The sequence below is a fragment of the Oryzias latipes genome, chromosome 19 (assembly GCF_002234675.1).
Source record: "Oryzias latipes chromosome 19, ASM223467v1".
Lineage (NCBI taxonomy): Eukaryota > Metazoa > Chordata > Actinopteri > Beloniformes > Adrianichthyidae > Oryzias > Oryzias latipes.
Genome location: NC_019877.2, coordinates 12,068,346 through 12,093,114, shown reverse-complemented (window position 1 = coordinate 12,093,114; position 24,769 = coordinate 12,068,346). Strand labels below are relative to the sequence as shown.

The 24,769-nt window shown below is 38.6% G+C and overlaps 2 protein-coding genes across 5 annotated transcripts in view; one reads left to right on the top strand and one right to left on the bottom strand.

The window, feature by feature from the left end:
* Positions 1–24,769, bottom strand: part of dock1 (dedicator of cytokinesis 1) — a 176,926-nt gene that overhangs the window by 45,785 nt on the left and 106,372 nt on the right. For all 4 annotated transcript variants that reach the window (XM_023949686.1, XM_023949687.1, XM_023949688.1 and 1 more), the window contains 2 exons: positions 15,582–15,683; positions 13,724–13,818 (listed from right to left, as the gene is read on the bottom strand). In XM_023949686.1, the coding sequence (XP_023805454.1) occupies positions 13,724–13,818; positions 15,582–15,683 (197 nt within the window). The remainder of the gene's footprint in view (positions 1–13,723; positions 13,819–15,581; positions 15,684–24,769) is intronic.
* The window catches only part of fam196a (family with sequence similarity 196 member A), a 31,296-nt gene continuing 28,977 nt past the window's right edge, over positions 22,451–24,769 (top strand). Inside the window, exon 1 of the mRNA XM_011488265.3 lies at positions 22,451–23,038. The gene's annotated coding sequence lies outside the window, so the exon portion shown is untranslated. The remainder of the gene's footprint in view (positions 23,039–24,769) is intronic.

Sequence of the window (24,769 nt, the reverse complement as noted above, 5' to 3'; positions counted from 1 at the left end):
TAAATGTTGATAACTTAAGTGGGATGATGTTTTAGAGGCGAGCTGTCACAATCACTCAGAGTTACAAGCCAGTCTTCCCAACAGACGTGTGTTGTCTCTAAAAACTACATCAATAAAAAGAAGCTTTTGTTATAGAGGAAAATCCAGCAAAACTGTGTATATATTATTTTGAAATCAACTACAACTTGTTCAAATGCATGTTCAGGATTTTCTACCAAAAAAAACAAAAAAGAAAAACCACAACAACAACTTCTGTCTAAATTAACATGTAGATGTGTATCAGAGAATAATGCAAAATGGCAAGGTTGAACAAGGACAATTGGTGTGCCACTTGAGTAGATTGCATCAGGGTTTCATGAGCGGGCTGTGAAGCAGCATCAAGACGTAATGCTGGAGTAACCGACTCTGGCAGGTGAGCAGACATCTGCTGCACACAAAGCCCCAAAAGAGCTATCTGGCTTTGTCGTTATCCAGGCATGACCTCTAGGTTTCTTATTCTGCACTTCTGTTTTTTTTTGCACCGGGGATCCCGGATTATTGGAAGGTCAGTGTTTCAACACAATGGAAAAATATTTTTATTTTTTTTATTTTTAATGCCCAAAATAACTGATCTTAAACAGGAATGTCATTACTGTTAACACAGCAGCGCTGTGAGACCAGATTATTCTCAAGCCATGAAATATTCATGTTCCACATTTATCGACATTGCTGACCAAATTGTAATTTAGGGCTTATGTTTTATACACATTCAGTTGGACCCTAATTATTAGCTAGAAAGATGATATTTTATTCAACATGTTTAGATTTTTTATTAGAACTGAGATTAGACTGCGCTAAGCAGCAGCTCACATTTACTTTTTGCTCCACCTGTTTCTTTACCCCCTCTGCTTTTTTCAACACGTTACGTCTTTCTGAAGTTTCTAGATGTTGACAGTTTATGCACTACTTTTCTCTCAGATAAGCAGACCAACTGCTTTTTCAAGAGCTTAACCTTCATTTTTCTAAAAGAATCGTGGCAACTCTACTGCAAAAGCCAACAGATAGGGACCAAATGCGCTGTTAAAAATTCTAATCAAGTTTATCTTAGTGTTGCTGCGCCATTTTAGTAAACCCTCCTAAAAGCATTCTAACAGCTTCATAATTAACCTTTTATGTGAATAATGATATTACCCTTTCATTTTGGGATTTAAGTACTATTAACAATTGTCCATTAGCTTTTAAAAGTACATATTTGTTTAGAGACAATAAGTTTGTTTCGGTAAAATCTTTATTTAGTGGGTAATAAAGATCAAGAACAGACTCAAAATCAAAAGCAGCTGAGCCTTAAACGTTTTTTTTGTTTTTTTGGAGCTCAATGACAGAAAAAACATGTTTTTAAGTCCATATTTTGTGAGATATATCTCTCTAAATTCAACCAATCTGCACAAATGGGTTAACTAAATATCGATACTCAATCTAATTATTTTAAAACGGTTGCACTATGTCTATGTTTGGACAAAATCCATAATAATTTGCTTCATAACCAAACGTAAATAACTTCAAGAAAGTTCATATAAAAGTATTATTAGGTCAAATGACCGAAATTGCTCTGAAAGATGTAATAAAACACAACGATGATTACACTACATATACACACTATATGTAATTATTTCTTTTCTCTGGTAACTAAAATTTTTCCAGACATAAAAGTTGTTCACAGCTCAAATCTGTGGGTCACATACAGAAGAAAAGAGCAGATCAATGCTGCTCACAGCTTCCAGCTAAATATGACTCAACGGGCAGAATTCAGCTGCAATCAGCAGCGTTTTCCCTTTAAGCTCAAAGGTGGGGGAAACATCAAATGTTCTATTCTCTCTACATAACTGATCAGTGTTATCTGTATCTGTAATGTTATGTGAAATGCTTCCCATAAATTTGTCTCACATGGTAACAACAAAAAGCAATAGAAGCCAAGAGTCTGTGTGAGAGCAGACGTATAACGGACTTTAACAGACAAGACGGTTCCTCTGGAAGCTCATCCTCCCATTAATTAAAGTGAGAAACTTATTGAGATGGATAAAAATAGAATATACTCTCCTTCACAGAAGACTTACAAAACCATTTTAAACAGGTCTACATTAATCTAAATCAAACTTCCAAAATTTGGCAACATGAATTGAAATATATGAGTTTGAAGGAGCAAACTTTTACAGCTTATTCCTAGAAAAAACGGATTTACAGTTTTATCTTGGTACATTAAGTTATTTATTGAAATGTGCAATACTTTGTGGTTCCTGCTTTTTTCAGGGATTCATTTTGCTTCTTTAAAGTCTCACTCTGATCTATAAAGCATTCAGAGTTTTCTTTGAATATGATTATGATTATTTTCAGCCAAAAAACAAAACACTGTGTCGTCTAGGACATATTTTCTGCAGAGCGGCAGGAGTCCATCAGAAATTCACCTTTAAGTGGTCGACTGTTGCAGAGCAACCCGCCCCCCCTTCCCTTCTCTTTTGCTGAGAGCTCTCTGTTTATGTGCTCTTGTGCTAGCTTACAGCAACTCACACCCCTAACCTAACATTAGCGTTGCAACAAAAACGACGAGCATTATTGGCGCCATCCAGTCCTACAGTTTTGAGCCAGATGCCAGGAGAGACGAGGAAAAACAAAAGCGTGAATGGATCTTGTTGTCTACAAGTGGATGCATCTGAATGGAGCGGAACAGGGAGCTTGTGGTCCACCCAGCAGATTTTCTACATCACAATTATGTTCTTTAGTGTTTTAGACAACATTTTTCCTTCAGCTCTGATTCACCCTGATCTGACATAAATATTTACTCAGATATGCAAATTTTGAGCCTATTTGTTAATTTATGCCCTCCATCACCAAAAAAGAGGAATTTGATAAATGTTTGTTATCAGAGTCCTTGCACTGCAAAGGAAAGAAAAACAAAACAGATACAAATAAATGAATGACAAAACAGTTTTATCAATTTAAATGAAACATTTGTGGCAAATAAATGTAACTTAAGTACAAAGGCTTTTTGGTTTTCATGTTTAGGATTTTAACAGAGAAAGATAGCATGTATTACTTATTAAAAGTAGTAAAAACCATCATTGGAGCAGCTCCTTCACATTTGTCACTATAATACTGCAAATGTGGGGGATGCTGATGATAATTGGGCTAAATAAACCCAGCAAATCCACGAAAAATAAATGATAGAGTTGGGAAAGTTTGTTTCCAATGTAAAAAAAAAAAAAGACTTCCTATTTCTAAGTTGAGCTGTCAGGCGATCTGCACCTAGGCTATATGCTAATGACAACTTATCACCGGATGATACTTGCTAATTGAGTTCAGAGAGCATCACCGATAATCATTTCTAACCATTTGCATATTATTGCTGAATAGCTGCCACAACTGTGTGTGCATGGAGATAATTCAAGGTCAAAAACATTTCTTATCACATCTAATAATTAAATTAGACTGCCTTCATTTCAGACATTTGATCTGATATTAACCGATTTCTTTATATACATTTTAACAGCAACAGCAGAAACATAATAAAAGTGGCTAAATCACATTATGGCATTTCATATTATCTGGTTGCATAATGAGCTGCACACCCTAGGGAAGATGTGGGAAGCATTAATGACTTAAAAATGTCACTGGAGTGAGTCAAAGTACTCCAGTCAGCTTCTAAACCTTTATGAAAATTTACAGCAAGGGACAAGAGATATTCACTCCATTTCCCCATTAAAACAGCTTTAAGCACTCCTAAAACCCCCTCCTAACTTGAATAACTGTTAAATATCTAGGGAAAGAAACTAAAATATAGCTTTGACAAAACCTTCACGTTTAATACAAGAATTCTGAAGATATTAAAGTGACAGCGCGCTGAACTTGATATAAATCAACATGAAATCAATGTTTGGCATTACTATCTTTTGCCTTCAAACCAGCATTCTCAGTAGTTCTTATAGCTGGCCTAAATAAGGAATCTTGTGGGATTATTGTCTGATGCAAAATCAACCAAATATACCAAACAAGTGTGAATGATCATGAATGCCACACGTAGGTTGAAACCCAGTCATGATGTGAAACAGAAACAGCAGCGTGGGAGGGTTAAAACTGGGTGAGGAACAGCCAAACTCTGCTATCAAGGTGAGTGTGTAAGACAGGTTTATGTTGTGGTAAGATTTAGCGCAGCAACAGGAGACAAGGTAGTTGTAGTGCATCAGCGAGGCCTCTCACAGACAAATATTTCACTACAGACTAGGGTTTCGCAATGTGCTGTTTAAGCACGAATGAAGGACAAAGAAACAGCCAAAATTGAGGATAGTAGATCTTAGTGCAGGCAGATAAAAGACACATCATGGTTATTAACCATCCAATTCATCCAATGAGATAAACACTGGCAGAAAAGAGTGGGACCGAGGTACACTAATCTGTTGGAGAAGTGTGGCCAGAAGTGGTCTTCATGGAAGAGTTGAAGCCAAAAAGCCAAATCTTCGACATAGAGAAAAGGCCAAGCAACTCAAGCATGCAGGAAAACACGAGAACTACGGTACAGAGAAATGGCCGCAGGTGCTCGAGACTGAAATATTTAGCTATAGCAGAAGGCAATTTGTTCTTTGAAGAGCTGGAGAGAAGAACAATAAAGAGAGTCTGCAGGAAGCAGTGAGGAATGGTGGAAGTTCCTCGAATGTTTGGGGCTGCATTTCTGCAAATGGAGTTGGAGATTTGGTCTAATGGTAGTCTCAATGCTGAGAAACACAAGCAGATACTAAACCATCATGCAATACCATCAGGGAGGTGCATGATTGGCCCCAAATGTATTCTGCAGCGGGAGAATGACCTAAAACATTGAGCCAAAGGCATTAGGAACCATCTTCAGAGTTAAAAAGCACAAGAAGAAATGTAGGTTATGGTATGACCATCACAGATCCTTAAGAGACATAAGGATGTGAGAAAGACTACATCTACAGAAAACCTGCTGTTGGTTCCCAAAGATGTTTGGAACAACCTATCAGCCAAGTTCCTTCAAAAACTGTAAACCAAGATGTTGTTTTTAAAGCAGAAGATGGGTCTCACCAATTGATTTAGATTTCTCTTTTGTTCATTCAGCGTATTTTATTAACTGGTGAAAATCAATGCTAAACATTTCCATTTTTTATTTTTTATGCACCAAGTTAAAACATTTGTTGGATTTAAAACTGAAACTTGGAATCCCCTACTAAAAGAAAATAAGAGATTTAGGACTAATGTGGGATTTTTAACCAAAAATATTCTAATATCTCAAAAGTATTCAATATAAATATTGGTTTTAAAGTTTGTAACAATTCCCAGACTTAAGGATAAGGTATAGTCATTTTTATTTTTCTAAAATTAAGATATGTGTTAACAATTGCACACCAGGGAAAAGCTGACTTTGTTCACTCAGACTAGGAAAAGTGAGACCTCAACTTTAATACAAAAGAAAGAAACGGAATATTTAGCTCTTCAACATCACTAACAATCAGTGCACATGAGGGTGTCATTAGGGGATATAGCATATTAAGAGACTTATCTCTTTATGCCATGGGTGCTGCATTAATCACTGTTGATTGCTATGTGCATCAATGCTCATTTGAATTCCAAATTAATAGCACATCAGATTAACAGTCGCACAATGGCACTACTACGTTTGACTTATTGTTGATTTCTAAGGACAAAATTAATTGACTGAAGAAAGATTTGAGTGTACCTCCCCCACCAAAAAAGAGAAGTTCCAATCAGAGAGAAGGGAATAGATGAGTTATATCATTTTAAAGAGTTAGTAAAAGAACATTTCAATTGACAAGTTTTGCAAAATATTCCAGTTAGATGCTTAATTTATGTGTTTTTAACTATTAAAAAAGTAAGATAGCTGAAGATTTGTGGGATGAGTCCAAAGAATTGGCAATAATCTCTAATGGGTGAATATAGATCACAAATTCATAGTGAAAGACTAAGCTAAAACATATAGTTATATTAAATGTGTCCATGGTTTTAGGAAGATGGGGCGATCATGGTGCAGCGGTAGGGCGGTCGACCCATGATCGTAAAATTGCAGGTTCGATTCCCGCCTTGCACGCCCATGAGTCGGAGTGTCCTTGGGCCAGACACTGAACCCCACCCTGCCCCTGGTGGAAGGTTGGCGCCAGTGTTCGGCTGTGGAGCCGCCACCAGTGTGTGAATGTGTGTGTGGCTGGGTGAATGGGTCTGTGACTGTAAAGCAGTGTTTTTCAACCTTTTTTGAGCCACGGCACACTTTAACCTTGACAAAAATCCCGCGGCACACCAGCATTAAAAAAAAAAAAAAAAAAGGATAAAAACAGTCTGTATTGATCCACGGTCCCTCCATGATCTCACATCGTCGCATTTTTGTGATAATTGTGGCAGAAAAAGCTGGAAGTTGCAGCTGTTTTTTCTAATAGATGTAATAAAAGCTAAGTTAGAAGATTTAAAAACTTTTTGATTTGTGTCCGCTGTTGTTTCAAGACGTTAAGAGGAGAGACTCGTTGTGCGCCGACACGCTCACGCTGTCACTTTTAACCCGATGCATGATGGGAGATGTAGTTAAATAATCAGCCGAACGCAGAAAGACTAGTGTCTCTGAGCTTCATAGTTTTTTTTCCACTTGTTCCACGGTCTGACACTGGATTCTGTGGAAAGCTACACCGCTAAAGACAAGCTTTAGCTGGTATTTTAGTTGGAACTGAGCAACTTTATCAGCAGAATTCAGAGCAAGGAAGCGAAGACTTTAACCACTTCTGATTGGTCAGACTGATGACATGTGATTAAGAATCCAAGAATGATTGGTGGAGACAGTTAAAGGGGCGGGACTTTTCAGAAAACGACGTTAGTTGCTGCTAACTCGCGGTACCGTCATTCTTATCAAAATGTTTTTTATAGAATCAAATAAACACAAAGAAAAAAGTAGTTAATGATCTTTCATATAGCTAATTTCTTAGTGTTTTGTCAGGACCTGTTTGGATGAACACAGAGCTGAAATCCTGGAGATGGAAAATGTTGTTAAATCAGTTAATGAGGACAATTTCCCACGGCACACTTGACCATGTCCCGCGGCACACACACTGGTTGAAAAACACTGCTGTAAAGCACTTTGGGCCTTGAAGAAGGTAGAAAAGCGCTTTATAAGTATTTACCATTTACCATATATGTCACATATTTTATACATTGCTAAGCAGCATATATTGTAAACTTGCTACACTAAACAGAATCCTCAGGATTATTGTTGTGTGGGTTTGAAAAAAGGAGGTTTACTTTTGAGGAGCTTCATGCTGAGCTGAAGACAGAAATCCAGCTCTGCCTTTAGAGGGAACTCGGAATTGTGTTAAGTCTCTTTTGCTGTGTTCTTCCTATTCTGTTTCACAAGTCTGCGTTTCATCAGATTCGCTCACACACTGCATGACGGCCGTGTGGATGTCTGAACTTGTTTCAGCAAATAAGCTGTTGTTTCCTCACAGAAACAAACTTTACCGTTTATTCCCAGATTCTGGAAAGAAAGAAAAAAGGAAGAGTTCGGCCTATTTTTAAATATTTATATATCTATCAAATATAAATTAAAGGAAAATGATTTAAAATAAAATACATTTTAATTTAACAAAGCATTTCTTTAAAGATTTATTACTGATGAAGAGCTTTAGAAGTTTGTTGAAAGATTTTTAAAAATATGAAACCGCATGAATTGCATACGGTTTATTACATAGAGAGTAAATTAATCAAGATCAAAGGGCCTACAATATTTAACAGGATTCATTCCAAAGATATAGCAATAACTTTAAAAAAAACTGGGTTTGATGTTGAGCGTGGCGGTAAAAAGGTTCACAGCAACTTCCGTGCCTCCCAGATCTCCCTTAAAACATTAGCCGACTCCATCTGAATGGAAGCCATCTAGCTTCAAAATTGTCGTCTAATAAGTTTCTGAGACACTGCAGGAATAAGATACAGGGAGAATGCAGAAGAAATTCATATGAAACAGAGGTGTAACCAGGGAAGAATTAACAAGTTTACAACATTAACTCATGCTCAGATTTAATCCAAAATGCTTTTTTCAGCAGGTCCCAGACACAGGCCTACAGGGCATTTTAAAGAAAAGCTGGATAAAATATACAAAATGTAATCAAAACTACACAGAACTGCTCAGTTTGTCTTCTTAGGCTGCATAAATACGAGGGAACTGCAATTCCAGAAGCTTAATTATAAGTCTTAAAGTGCATGCTAATTTAGTCGTGTTATGAAACAATATTTTATCTTATTTGTTTGATATCTTTTTGCTGTTGCAGTAATTAGAGAGGCTAACGTGTAATGCTCTCAGAGTGCGAGAATATGTTTGATAAACAGAGTTAATTACACTTGATCATGTAACATAATTTTGACTCAGTCAGTTAATTAAGTTTTGCCGTTACTGCTGTTGAAATGTTTCCCCAAACAGCTGGAAGTGACAAACATTGCCGATGGACATTGTTCAATGAATGAAGCCTCAGAATTCTAAATCACTTCTCAACTTTGTATTCGGGACAAAAGGGAAAAAAATGGAAGCCAACCTGTCCTTTGTCGCTTTTGTTATCAAGTCGTGTCTGTTTTGGAGGGGGGTGGATACGGCGAGCGATAGCTGACCACACTGATGCCGCTGTCACCACGGTAATTAGAGCCAATAAATCAGTTTGCAACTTGAAGGAAGTGAGCGCTGATGGGCAGGAAGTGTGCAGGAAGTGCTGCCCATCTCATTAGTGGTGATATCATAATTTGTGGAAATGAAAGCACTGCCTTATTATGCTGAGGGTAGAAAGTTTGCCTCGAAGCAAGGCACTGTGAGGAGGACTGACTGATGCTTACATTTAACACATCAAATCAAAATATATTTGTTTTATTGTATTGATTAAAAACATAGCAACTCAAAGATTATAAAAAAAATGTTCCATATGCATTCTATTCCATTCTATTCACATGAAATAAAATAAAAAATCTATCGACAAGGCATGACCTTTTAGTTGCCCTTAGGTTAATAAAGCGCATATTTCTCTTAAATATTCCTAATTTAGCATACATTTAATATTAGAGTTGTCAAACAAATTTTTTTCTAACAGGAGCAGCAGCAGAATTGTAATTAGTAGAACAGCTTTAATAAAGCTCATTTAACCCAACCCTTCAGCATGTGTGATTTACTAAGTTAACAGGTAACCAGTAAGCTAAGCTGGAGTTTGAACCTTTAATACCAGAGCTTTAGCTCCAGTGTTTACATTCTTTCGACTACCCTAAGTCTTCAACCAGTAACGCAATTTATGTTAATGCTTGAAGAGAAAGCAGTGTTGCCCTTTACAATAGCATGGTGTTTACGCAATCAACGTAAATCCACTAATTCTGATGCAGAGAAAAGTGGCTTTGGATACACAATCAAAGAGTTAGTGGATGGGGTGTGTTATTTAGGTGTCGCCTGCAACATCTCTGGTTTCAAAACGTTAACCCTAACCTTAACTCAAACCCCAACCCTTTAACCTAACCTTAACCTCAACCCTAACCAGGGTTCATGTTGTCGACAACATTTTGGGCATTAAAAGGTTAAAGCGGGGCTCCAGACTGCGAGCAATTGCTCGCATTTTGCGACCAAAATTTGAGAGTGTGCGACATCCAGTCGCACATGTGCGACCAGTAAATTTGCCTCCCCCACCCTACGTATTTTTTTATACATTAAACTTGGAAGGGGCACGTCAATGATCAATGAAATAATCAATGAGACGCGAGCGCACACGCACGCAGGCAGACACACACTCGCGCACATACTCATGAAACGCGAGCACGTACACTCTCGCGTGATGCCTGTCTGTGAGGCGGCCACTGCGTATGCGAAGAATAGGGAAAGCCACTTTAAGTGGCTAAAATGCGTGTAGGGGGAGGGGCCTAGAGATAATCGAGTGCGCGTAAACATCTGTGGGAAGGAAACGGAGAAAAATATCACAACGTGCGACGTGCGTCTGAGCTATGAGCAAGCGAACTATTGATTCGTTCTTCCGACCTGCAGCTAGTGTACCAGTGCCAGAGTGTACAGCAGGGGTCTCAAACTCGCGGCCCGCAGGCTATTTGCGGCCCCCGCCTTAATATGAAGGTTTAATGTTACTGCAGCCCGCCAGTTTGTATGAATGACACTTTTTCATTGTCGTGCGCGAAGCTGACCAACCAATCACAGTGGGGTATATGACTCTTGGGGGCGTGACAATGACCGGGCTTGAAAGCAGGAAACCTGACAGCGCCCTCCCCGGACCACATTAAGCAGTTCCTTACTTTCCTTTACAAAGTATTTATTCGCTCATAATTTTCTAAATACATGCAGTCCGTGCTGAACTTTTCTCTGGGCCGCACAGAACCGGATGAAGGTTTAGGTTTTGGTTACGGTTACGGCGGTGCATCAGACGGTTTATGCGCGGCTGTTATTACGGCAGCTCATCGCTTCCGCGGGAGTCGAGTAAGCCCTGGGCCAGGGGTAGTTGGGGGAGTGGGGTCAGCTGAGGAGAATAAATTTCCCACACCTACATGCGTGACGGCTAACGGGGCTTGAACTTTAAACACGCTCGATCAAAAACAACATTAGTTTTAGACACACTGAAAATACTTGGGGAAAATGCAACGATAGACGTGTTTGAGATGAACCAGCACCTCGGCTGGATCGTTGGGGACACCAGGCGGGGGGGCTGTGAGATGAAAGCGAATCTGCAGCAAGACTGAAGGAGAACAGGAAATTGTTGTTGTCCTTAACATCAATTTAGTTTTAATATTCTTCTCCCCCTTAGTATGATCTGTGTTATTATATATTTTATGATTATTTTAATGTTTTGTGATGTATGTAGCTTTTTTTAATGAATTGGTATTTTAAATTATTTTAATTAATCACTCCACTACAAAAACCATCAGGACACATGTCCCATAATGCATTGTTTTGTAGTTTGTAGGGCAGCTTTCAGTCAGTTCAGTTTCCAGCTGTGTCCGGGTAGGTTTGCCCCTTGCTCCCACCCCTTTCTCGCGATATTTTTGTGATGATTGACAGTTGATGTTGGAGCAAAAACAAAAATATATTTCACACACCAGGTGATCTGCGCAGCGTTGAGTTCACCTGGGTGATCTCAAACACGCTTATTGTGCATCTTGGCTGCACCTATTTGGTGTCACAAAGATGGTGCTGTCAGTTTACCTGTTGTTGCATCTTCAAAAGTGCAGAATAAAATGTGACACTGAATTTGAAACAGCACATTGTAATTTCTGCATCTATTATTAAAGTATTTATTATTAATACAGTGGAAATTAGTAGATTTGGTTAGAATGTTGATTTACGGTATGCGCCCCTAAATTTTCTGGTTGTGCCCCTAAAATTTTCAGTTACTGAGGCCACTGTACTCCTAGTGAAAAAAGTTAGTCTGGAGCCCTGTAAAGACAAGTAATTTTTTAATTCCTGTAAATAAAAATGTTTCTCATTAATACCACAATCTGCTGCTTAACAAATCAATTTAAAGATTTGTGAGCAAACAAATTAGTATTGGCTGATGTAACTTTTCAGAAAACAACTCCAAACAGTTACCGTCATAAAAATAACTGATTATAATTTTAAAAGAAGACGAAGGCAAACACAAAAATATGGCTCTACAAAATGCCACAAATGCCTTTTTCTCTGTGTGTAAATTTTAAAAAATGTTACAATATTTCATATATAAAGGTTAAGAAACTCAAACTCAAAGTCAATTATAATAACAATCAAATATATTTAAAATTCTAATGAATGTGAAAATAAAAACACTAACACAGATAATATTCAATGGGAAAACTCAACTGCTGAACTTAAGTTAAATTACATACATTTTCTAACAGGTAAGAGTTAAACTGATCAAACTGCACACATTCTGTCCAGCCTCTCTTCAATAAAAATCTGTAAACATAGCTTGAACTTCAAAAACATTCATAAAGACATTTTAAGAGGGACCGGATGTTATCACCCGAGTTCTCACCATGAGAGCCGGGAAACAATCCCATCAAACAAAATGCGATGATTGTTAATAGTTTTTTATAACATGTCACACATCAAAGTAATAATCAGAAGTTCAGGTAAAGATATGAGGACAGGTGTCTGAATTTGACAGGCCAATATTTCACAGAGCTAAAGGACAATTTAACTTTAAGCAAGTGGCTGAGAGCACATGCTAGAATGTAGAATGCTGTCACTGTAAAATCGGAGTGTACAGAAAGTTTTGCTGACAAAAACTCTGGCAGGGTATCGTACATTACAAATTAGTTTCAAGTCTGCGACACAAAAAAAACAAACTTTTCCTGGACTGGAATACAAAGCAGCAAGTTAAAAAGAACAAGTGGGAGCGGAGTAAAACTCATCATGGGGATAGCTCATTAAAGGACGTGGGGCGTCTTCATCTATGAATGTGCGTTCAAAGTGAGGCTTATTTACTGGTGTACTCTATAACAGATGCAACCCGCTCACCTGCAGGGCACAGAGGAAAATCTTGAGGAAAAACTAAACTGATGCCTTTGGCTTTCCTCCCCTCACAGATTACAGATAATGTTATTTATGAGTCTGAATTTTGAAAGAAGTATGGCTTCCAGCAACTAGAGGGACTAATAAAAACACTAGACTAGTCTAGTCTAATCTCCTAACTGGAAATGATGTCGCATTGGGTTTTTTTAAGTGAGTGGGCAGGAGCAATAAACTGCAGTAAGCACAGAATCTGCTGAAAATGGCCGTGTGTAAGCAGAATCCCATCAGAATCATTTTAGTCTTTTCATTTCAATTTCAATTTGTTTGTCTCATGCATGTAACATTACACAGACTCTTCTTCTGTTTCTCATGTTAAACTATTTATGAACACAACTAACACACACTCAAAATCACACACAAAAAAAGATCAGTAATGCCAGTGATGGTAATGTAATGTAATGGGAAATCTTCCCATTATATTTAATTCCTAAAAGCTATGAAAATTGAGTAATTTAATAATTTGACAACCAGTTCTGGGCATCTACAGGAATGGCTCAATGATTACTAAGGAAGTCAGAAAAAGTCAAAATAGTTTAAAGCCCTTCTGGAACTCACAATACCTAAAACGGAGGTGACATTAAAAATAGAAAATGTTGCTCTTTTTAATTCATAAAATCTAAAACAGTGCATATTTTGAGTTTTTGCTCATTTCTTTCTGGGGATTAAAAAGTATTAAAAGTATTTTTAAACTAAAATGTGTTTGTGTATGAATCGGCACACATTTATGTAGGTTTATAAACTAACTCTTTACCTAAAGAGAAGAGATTTTTGACTAAAAAGCCAGGCTATAAAACCTAACCTCTCTTTCCTTCTGTTTTGCTTTTTGAAACATTTTAACCAAAACTTAACCGAATTAAAATGTGATACTCAAACAGAAAAACTGAAGCAGCCCGAGTGTGACAGTGAAGAGATGCTGGGACTAAGTTTAGAGATTAGTAGACAGCATACACCAAAGCATCTATAATTCATGTGATTGTTTGCGGCTGCACTGGCAGCTCATCTGAGGCCTTTTCTGATATTTGCATGGAAAGAACAACGTTAGAAAAAAATATTCTTACTAGTTCAGACTGCTGTTCCTTAGCAACACCAGAGAAAGGACTTTGATACAGCATGCTCTTTTATTGCACGCGTTTGTGTGCATGCATCACTGTGCAGCATACTCGTACTTACTTATTTTGCATCATGTTCATGATTATCCAGTCTGAAGGGTAGACATTTTTCCCAATGAGATCTTTGAACATGATGAACGTTTCCATGAGGAAATCCTGCAGAAGAAACAACGTTTTACAAAGAAAACCTTGAAGATAAACACAATGAGAAACAAACCAGTCAATAGCAATAGCTGGGACATTTTTGCTTTTTAGGTCAAGGATGTGAACAAGGTTTTTCCAATTAGCAGAAAGCACTTGATTTCAATAACCCAGTGTGTTTCTAAAGCTTAAAAGTGGCGGTCTGGGTGGCGGTCTTGGTCGCCCGGGGGGCGGTTGTTCCCTGCCTGTTCCCGTGTGGCGTTGGGGGGATTCCGGCTGCCGCTGCTGTTGCGGCGGGGGTCTGGGTGTGGGGGTGGCTGGGCGCTCCTCCTCTTCCTTTTCACATTCCACCATCCATTTTAGAAGAATATAAACACTCACCTGAACACAGGTGTTAGCTCACCTTTGCACTAATAGTTTGCATGATTGAATGAATGAAAGATTTCACACTAGTTGGTTTAAAGGCATAGGTATGCGTTTGTGAACACTATCTGTTTTGTGTACATGTTGACATGTGGACATTTTTTCAGCTAGCAGGTGTGTTGATAACATTTGAGTGTGTGTGCGAACAGGCCCCGCCCCTTTTGTACTACATTTGAACCGTACCGTAATGATAAACAACCAGTAAACCTGTCTGCTCTATGCTCCTTCATGGTCTTACCCCCCCCCTCTCACTATCACCCCCCCCTCTCTAGCGTCCCTCTCTCTTCTTCCCCCCTTTGCTTTTCCATCTGGTCCAACACCAAAGATTTTCAAACATGATTGAAATTAAAGTTTGGCCTCAATTACAAAAGGGGTTTATTCAGTCACACCTTTGGTTTGTCTGAAGATTAATAACCCCTCTTGTTAAAGTAAAATATGTCCAACACAAGAGGCCCTCAGCTCTCATCTGCCTGCCTAGCTGTTGGACAGGACAAGTTTAAAAAAAAAAAAAGCTTAAAAGTGACAAAAAATATGGCACACGTGACGTCTTTTATTAATATAAAATAATCTTAAAAAACGGCCTATCCTCACGTTCCATCTATGACGGAAGTCTTTTTCACTCTTGTTCCAGTAATTTGGTTAAAACAAGCAGTAGTTTTTTATGAGTCTTTTTAGCTGTACTTATTCTTTGATTAGATGAGTCACACCGTGTTCAAATGGACTAAATCAAGTGGCACCATTTGGATTTCTCCTGGTTCAGAAACGCATATGTGGCCCATGCTAGTGGAGAGCTTGAAGCTTCATGGGGTTTCTTTATCTTGAAATAAGATAAGCCATAAGTCATATTAATGCAAATTTTGCACAACAGCCACCTTAAAATGACTGGATTACTTATAATATGTGCATATAGAAAACTTATCAAATAATAAGTAAACTTTTTTTTTATGAAGAACTTCTTTAGAATACAGAGGGGTATGTCTAATGCACATTAGATGTGTGTGCTTATTTCAAAGTGACTCTGAGGGATGAAAGCAAAGGCCAGGATTTTGGTATTTGTTGAAGTGAAGTGATAGAATCCTAATCTGCTAGCAGATACTACAGAAATGTCATTGTGAGCAAATTCCGAGCTGAAATCCAATACCCATCCTTCGCAGTACTTTGGTTCAAACAGGCGATGTGCTTGTTCAAAGGAAGAAATTCAAAGTCACTAGTATTTTTCTGACAAATAAAAGATTTTATCTGACTACCAATTTCTTGGAAAGACAACAGGCAAATATTTTTTTAAGTTCTTATGCAGCAATTTCGATTGAAATGACTTATCTTCAGCAGCAGAGACACTGAAAAGATGTACTCACCACCACATCACTTCTTATCTTTCCGAACGTGTTGATCAGATGCGGGTAGTGATAGTCTTCCATCTGCCGCAGTGTAGCAGTCATGCAGGCCACGAAGCTCCCCTACAGAAGAGAGAGAAAAGTGCATTCAATAAACAATCAAGTTCAAATCGAAGACTGCTGAAAGAATGACTCGGTGCCTGTGAATCTGATGTATACCAGGTAGCGGTTTTGATTGGATCCGAGTTCTGGGGCAGGCCTAGCCTCCCAGGTTTGCCTGGGTAGGCGCTCTCACACTGCGGGCGATCTCATTAACCTGCTGCCCTCCACTCCTCTGGTCTTTGTCTCCACTGATTATAATGCCTGTGAGGCCCCAAAAGTGCTGTCTCTACTGTCCAAAGCACCATCCTGGCTCTGCCAAGGAGAGATAAGGTAAAGCCAATGTGTGGTTGGCTGTGTAAAAAAGCAAATGCTTCCGCCACTGTATTGGGTGATTCCTTTGATGTGAATAGACAAAGCTACATTCTGGGGGGGGGGGGGGGGGGTTAAATCAAGTGAAAGAGCAACTGGGGATTGAAATCATAATGGCGGAGTCTCTTCCCCATCCTTTGTGTGACAGAATGAAGAGGGAGCTTCTTCCAGCTCAGACGCATGACAAAAAAGACTTCAAACTTTTTGCTAAGACATCATGAGACTCAAAAGAACTGTTAGTAAAAAAAAAAAAAAAAAAATCCCACTATAACAAAACAGTTCAAATGTTTGCAGATGACGATCCGGTTAGTGTGCAAATTGAGCAAACATGTTTTGAATGGACTGCTGAAAGATTCAATTTAACAAAAGAAAACAATATTTATCATTTAGAATTATATTATACTTTTAAGTAATATTTTATGGTATTTTGCACATGAAATACCAAAGTTGTAGAACACCAGGTGAGCCAGTAGAGTGAAAATGTTAAAGCTAATTTTTAGTAGTAGTGAACAATTCCATAACATGCAAGGGTAAAGCAAGGATGAAGTAAACAAATGTGTCGTATAGATTTTTTCCCCCTTTTATCAACCCCCTATACCCTACATACTTTGCAAGAGCTCGTAAGTAATGGTCAAACATGCGTGGTGTTGTCCTCCTTGTGTCCCCTGTAAAAGTTTGCCCATTATTGCAGAGAGGCCATATCAAGCCATTAGGGCAGTTGCGACTAATGCTTTACCAACAACTAGAGTGTGATGTAAGGAAACCGTACGACTTCACGATACACATACGAAAGGCACGACAATGGTTGGTTTTATTTTTAACGAGCCTCAAGTTATTAGTAAGACAAATCTGTTCTCCCTTGAGTTGCGTCTTGAACTGGCCGTTCTTCTTTACGACCCAAAAACACTGAACTCGTGGGGTCAATCATTATTTAGGTGTATGTAACTATACCTAAACCTGTGATGTTTAGGGGGACGCATACCAATAATGTCCTATTAAAATATGTCATGACTCCAGAGATAAACAAGCACTAAAGCCACATTAATAAATCCAAACAAGCAAAAAAAAAAACAGAGCTACCGTGGTTTGCTTTATTTTGCAGCTCAATTCTCATTACACAAAGACACTATCTTTTTAAAAGAAAGTAATGATTAGAGACAGGCAACAGACATTCAGAAGTCATCACCACCTTGCTGCTGCATCTCGCTGTGTAAAAGACCCTAAATCAGCTGGAGGGTATCCCACATTTGTTCCTTTTCTGTGAAGTCTACAATTCTGAATGTATCCACAAGATAAAGAGCCCTCAGCTGTCTTCAAATGCTGTAAGCCTCAACGCAGAACCTGCCAAAAGGCTCCAAGGCAGAATATTGTTGTGTGAGCTCCTCAACTATAGTTTAGGTCTAGACAGCCAAAAAGAAAACCTACACAACAGCGTTATATTGATTTAATTCCTGTAATGCGCCACTCATGAATGAATCTTAAGCTTAGATTAAGGCTTTGGAGGATGGAAGCAAATCCTGTTGGGGGAAGTAAAACTGTACAGGTGAGGAGGCTTTACAGCCAAACTTTCAGCTAACAGGAGTTTAGGAGCGTAAGATTTAAAAAGAGTATTTGTGAACAGATAAAAGAATACAGATTGGGCTAGAAATATATTATTTTACCATGAAAACGCCCCCTTTATAAAACACTGCAATCTCAGCAAAAAGGTATGAAAAGGGAATTTCAAACCTGGGATTTTGAAGTTCTGCTGGACTAACAAAGGCTTAAATAAAAACCACATTTTTGTCTTTTGCTTTTTTCTTCAAAAGTCTGCTTCAGCATTCCAGTTATTGTTGAGGGCAAATAAAATGGAGTTTTGGTGGAGATGAAAATAAAAAATGTGATTAGGAAGTAAGGTCGGGCCTGTCAGCCTAATCTCAATCTTACATCCCTCCAATAATTCATTTCACTTCAGTCCCTGACAGCAGATGAAATGAAAATGAATGTTTGCTCCAACAGGGAAGGGCTTTTGCATAGAACATAGTTTAAAGCCTTTAATTAAGCCAGTGGGGAAAACCTCTGCTGCTCTACAAAGAACTGTATCCAGCGTCACAACAAATCTCTGGAGGTGAGAAAACTGACACAGAAACAAAGACAAGGAAGAGGTGTAGCTGACCAGGGATCAAGATGACTTCTCAACCTCTTTATTAACTAAGAAGTGTGTACAAAATACATATTTTGGCTCATTATAATGATATTTGTGAGTACAGAGAATACCTCATGTTAAACTAGCTTAGACTGGTACATTACTCATCATTACCTGAGATTAGACAATACAAAAATAAAACTGGACGACACAATAAGGCAAAAAATGGATAAAAAGGTAAATGGCGTATACTTATATAGCGTTTTTCTATCTTCTTCGAAGCCCAAAGCGCTTTACAGTCACAGTCCCATTCACACACACATTCCCACACTGGTGGCGGCTCCAAAAACTGTCGCCAACCTTCCACCAAAAGCAAGGTGGGGTTCAGTGTCTTGCCCAAGGACACTTCGACACATGGCTGGGTAAGTCGGGAATCGAACCTGCAATATTCCGATCGCAGGTCAACCGCCCCACCACTGCACCGCGGCCGTCCTCCTTTAGAGTATCCAAGAGACAGCCTAAAATGCTGAGTTTTTATAAGCTTTACAAAGCATGAGCCCTCCCGTAATCTAAAAAAGTGATCATTTAATGTACGGTATTTAAAGAGTAAAAAATCTTTAAAATGACCTAATTATAAGCCTTTCATAAAATCCCTCAGCTAACTGCAATGCCACATTAGGTTGGTAAAAAAAACAGTCTCCCCCTTTACATCAGACTTTTTACTTTAATCTATTTTAAAGGTTTAAATATTCAAATTGCCATTAAAAGGAAAATTGTTTGTGTAATTAAAAACAATCTTCAAATATTTAATAATATTAACAGAATAAAGATGGAACTTTGATAAAATAAAATTATTAGAGAAAAATTGAAGCATTCCAGTCAAAGGTGGTCCACGCTATTAATCAATGCTAAAAGAGAAGCAGAAGAAATTTTTGAGGAAAAACCTTTGGAAAATTGTATAAATTATACGTATTTTAAGACACACATTTGATTTCTATCAACTATTTCCTTTTTGAATTGTTTTTTTTTTTTTTTTTGATAAACACATTCTACTTTTTTTGTGGCTAACCTTCCTTTAAAGAGCTGACCTAAATTGACTGGCTTTTTTTTCTTTGGACACACAACTAACGAATCATAAATAATAGTCCACAAAGGACTCACTGTCTGGTACATACACTTCTCTACTGAGAGGAACAGGAGTACTTGTAACCAATTAGTAAAAACAAACTGGTGTGAAAGAAGTATGAACTGAGAAAGAGCAGTTCAAGTGCTGATGATGAGAGGAAGACCAGAACACTGAGTTTCTAGATTTTAGTTACTAAGACAAACCTCTTTTTTAACATTTTTGTATCAATTTTAAAGATGAAAAACAACTTATTTACTTACAAAATATGATTACTACATTAAAACTGCCTTGAGTACTACTGTTGTATTTTTAATTAGCACCTCACCTAGTTTAGACCAACAATGAGACGCCAACTGTACTGCCTTGTTTCAAACATGATCAGAATCCAATGTCTTTATATTACTTTGTGATTCAGACACTATTGTCTTTTTTTAAATAAGAATGCATGCTTTAACAAAAAACAAAAGAAAAACCTTCAAAAAATAACTGCTTTGTTTGACAACAGCATTGTCTATGTTGTGTATAGAAGCGACAAGGACATTGAGGAGTAGTACCCCTGTGGGCCTGGCTTTGTGGTGATGAAATCAATAAAGAGAAAGGAGCGACTTGACCACTGCCATCGGTTTATCCACATCAGAAATGGTTTACACAAGCAAATTGCCGAGCAGATTCCCATATAAGAAAATGGCAACACTTATTTCACCAATACAAACTGTGCAGGATCACCTCTCGAAGGATGTACACCCATTTAAGAAATGTCATTACAGTGGGTTTAAACCCAAAACACTCCAAAGCTCCATCCAAGATGCTCAAAGGTCGCTTCTTTACAAATATTAGATGGCTTTTATAACCCAGCTAGCATCTTGTTGTCTTCAGCTTAACACCTCTTTGGTTGAGGGGTGTCCTTGTCAACACGCCAGACTGATATTTCAATACACTGATCCAGCAATGTGAGGCCTAGATGGTGCAGTCAGTATTCACACCTGATATGATCCAACTTTAGTCATGTTTGTTTATTGCTTCAATCGTCTACAATACCAACAAAAAGAAAGGCCCGTCTCTATGAAGAGTCAATGATGGATGAAGCTGCTTGATTAAGACTAGACAGATGATTCTAGACTGTATAGTAAACAACCTTTACCCACTAACCATCTATAAAATGCACTTCCAGTTTGACTTCTAAACGTTTTAACTAGGCAAGTGCAGTGTCTACTTCCACCATCCACTCATCTTTAGAACCCGCTGAATTTGAACCAGGGCCTTCTCGCTGTGAGGCAAGGGGGCTAACCACTAGGCCACAGCATGACAAATAAATGATCAAGTCTGAACTGATCCTGAAACAACTTTTTTATGTAACCAAATAGAAAAGAATTACAACAATAAGAATTGTAGGGTTTGAGCACTATTTCATTAAACAATACTAAACAAATTCATGCTGACTGGAATAAAAGTTTTAAGGAAAGTAGCGTAGGAAAAAAAATTCCCTTTGAAATATTGATGGAAAGACTTATCAGATAATATCAGAATTTTTACTGAATGGACTGAGAAAGATAGAAAACGTCAGTCAAAGAAAGAAGATTTAAAGGTTTGAAACAAAAATCTGTGAAAAAAACGACTTCTGCAAAACAGAAAGGAACATTCACACAATTTAAAAGGTTTCCTGATAACAAAAAAGACAAAGAAAAATCCTAAAAAAAAGGCCAAGCAGACTATTTGTTCAGTCTTGCTTGTTGCTTGTTGTAGGGCTCCTTGTTAATACTGTTCATTTGGTCACTTTTAATGGAATGTATGTTTCATTCTGTTGCACTCTGATCTGATGAAATGCTAATAAAAATGTGCACATGTGCAATTACCAACCCAACACAGAAAAGGTGAAGTGCAGGAAGTTTTGCTGAAAGTCACAATCCTTCTATGGAATTAAACTCATTTTCATGTCTTTTAGTTCCTCCAAACAACTTCTACAACCTTTGGGGAAAAACATTTTTTTCTAGTTTGGTTTTCCATAATGTCTTACAGTTGCAAATGCCCCAAATCTGGTTGTTAAAAAAAACCCAAAGGAAAAAACAAGTAATAAAAAAATAAAGCAGCAAATTAAAAAAAAACACAACAGTTTAGGTTTGTTTTTTCTAATGTGATGTTTTGGGAAAATTTTGGACCCAAAATAATATACTGAATTCAGTTTTTATTTATTTTTTTCCTAATAAAGGAAAACCTTTATTATGTACAGCAGCGGAAAGGCTGTGCACCGTTTTGATGTTGTGGTCATCCCTGGCAGATCTAATGTTTTGAAGCTGCTCACACACACTAACACACACATTTGACAGCGCTGCTGTCTAGAGAGCTGCAGCTCATTACCATGATACCTTAGGCTTAAAGCAAAGCTGCCTTTTTCCTGTTAAAAAACAAGAGCGAGCCCAAGCACTACAATCATCTAGCCAGCCTTGCACGGCTCCCCTTTTACATAAAGGTTTCTTTGAGTGTGTTCCTCCTCTTCAATCACGTATTACTCATTCAGTCCTGCAATTGTTTGCCACAAATCCAATTAAGTCTGTACAGAAAATAAAATAAAATAAAATAAAAAGCTGCTTTTCTTTAAGCTCGCAGTGTTAATTCCCGACTAGCCAGTGACATATGGAGAAATAGCTAAGAGATCAGGCAAATAAGGGTTTGGAGAGCAGATGGAATCATCTTCCTACACAAAGAAACGAGCTGTGAGGACTGTGGGAAATCAAGACGACAGAAGGTGAATGGACTTGTTATGAAAGCATCAACATAAAAACCTCCCTTCAAAAGAGATGTCAAAAGAAGATAACATACAAGAGGAGAGATGGTGGGGAAAAGTGTATTATGACTTAATTTTCCTGCTCTTAAAGTCTCACTCCGATCCTCTTTTGATACATTGTAAAAGTGTTCCTGGTGGTCTTTTAGTTTTGATTATTTAGCCAAAATCAAAACAACTGTCTAGTTTTCTAGGACATAGTTTCTGTAGAGTGGCAGTAGTTCATTAGAACCAATAACAGGATTTTCATTGGAATGGGTCTTTAAAAAAAACAAAACACAAAAACTTTGTTGCATTGAAGCATAAATTAGGAAATAGTCTGAACGGTAATAAGGTGGCATAAAAAAATACCTAAAAGTGATTGATCATGAAGAAATGGTTCCTGAAGCGGCCACATGTAGACAAAACCAGCACTCCCCCAACTTAATCTCCCTCTCCCTATCTCTCTCTGCCTGTTCGCCTCACCCTCCCTCCACACACACTCAGACGCACACAAACAGAGGAGGTGAAAGCCGGAGTGCAGAGCTGCAGCGGAATGAAGGGGCTATTCTGCCGGCGTGGGCTCCGTCTCTGAGGTGTGCGGAGTTCAGCCACAGTGCGTGTGTGCCTCCCCGTGTGTGAATGTGTGCATGCATGCGGGAGCGACTGAGTGAAAGCGAAGCCCTGGCTGACAACGTGCGGATAAAGGGAAGGGAATTAGAGGTGATCGGATAAAGAGGGAGAGAAACAGACGGGGAGTGCTGACTGTTTGCAGCTTAGAGGAACCTAACATCACTGGATCAGAGGACGCAGATGTGCAACAACTACTCCCAACTACTGCCGCCGGTTCTCAACCTCCCCGCACATCGTCTTAACTTCGGCAATGGCATAGCCTTCTCTCTCAAAACGGCTTTAATCCTCTAGGAAAACGGGCATGCATTGGCACAATCAGGGATCAAGGCTATCATATCCTTTACGTCAGCATTTCATGGTCTGAGGTGAGTTGCTCCTCTTTGCTCTGGTCCTTTCTCCCCCATTTCATCTCTCAGTCTGGAGGTGAAGGACAGAAAGTGTTCCAATAATCTCTGAGAGGGAAATCCGGGAAATCTACTTGTTCACAGGGACTGAGCCTTGGCTAAGCCATAAAGGATAATTTAACCGTCAGGTCGGCTGATCAAAAATAAAATATGTCGGGCAGATCAAAGGAAGACATGTTTTTTCTTCAGTGGGGTCGTCGGGTTGGTAGAGAAAGACTTCAGGCAGCAGTTGTGCAAAGCTTCAGAAAACTTTAAACCCACAAATGTTTAAAGCTGCAGTGAGGAGAAGCGAAAGCTGAAACGCATTCACGGCTGCTGCTCGCCCGCATTAACAACAACTGACAGGTCTGTTTTGGAGATTTTGATCCAGATTTAGGGCGACTCGGCCGGCATACTTGAGTAAAACATTTCATGTATCTAAAACCCTGCATGATGCTGCATTTCTCAACAGCTTTGCTGGACGAGTGGTATATTACAGCCCTGATATTGAGGCTCACAAGACAAAAAAAAAAAAAATAAGTAAAAATGTTGCACGAAGCCTTTCATTAAGGAGACAGCTGTGTTCTGAAGGCAGGTAGCTTGCAGCAGAGGAAAAGGTAATGAGAGCTCAGTTTACTGAATCCGCTAAAACACCTTAACTGTAAGCTGATCTAAATAAATGAACTTTGTGAAGACTGCATCTCTTTATAGGTTATTAATGTGGGTACATGAAAAGACGAAGGAGAATGGGGGCTGGTATCACTTCTCCATGGTTTTCAATTGCCACACAAAACTCACCCTCAAAAAAACTCTCACAATCTGCCTTTCAACTGGAGCTCACATCAGTGCTCTGATACGATCTCCCCTACGCTCTATTTCATTTCCAACATGCTGAGAGGAAAGGGATGAGAGGGAAATGATGAGGATACCCCTGTCCGAAGACACTCAGTTACAGGATAATACTTCACATCTAATCTTTATGTTTCTAAATCACTGGTATCTAAATCACTGGTATCAGCGAACAGGCATGATACTAGACAATATGACGAATAATTTAAGGTGGACTGATAAGATCAATAGAAGGCTTTAAAACAAGTGGTTAGAGAAGAGTCTTCACCTCCCTCCATGCTCTTCAGAGTCCTTTCACACAGCAGGGAAATCACTCAGCTGTGTAAATGTGACAGTTAAGTCATATGTTCGTGGGCTCATAGATTAGACATTAAGAGTTCTGCTTTTAAAGCCAGGGGTGACAACAACAGCTGATGACGGATGTCCTGATGTAGAGAAAGATTTTGCAAGTTGTCTGTTTTCAGAAGACCGCACATCCCACCTGGGCTTACCTGGGATGGATGCCAGTGTGAGCTGGTGTGTTTGTGTGTGTGTGTGTGTGTTTGTCTCAATGTTTTGAGGTTAATAGCAAAGTCAGCTGAGGCTTCAAGCTGTTCAGAGCAGAATAGTTGGAGACGCAGACATTTTTATTTTTAATTTGGTCAGAGTAAAGAGCAGTATATTTTGTGTCAACTTCTTAATCTATAAGTTAATCTTTGATTTAAAAAAACAAATCATAAAATGAGATTTTTTCCCTTCATTTCTATTCTGACGTGTCTTCCACATTTGTGGTTTTCTCAGCAAACAGCTACAGTTTGTGAAGGGAGTGTAGAACTTCTCTGGTTATCCATCAGTGTGTCTTGCGGGCAACAAGAAATGGAGACA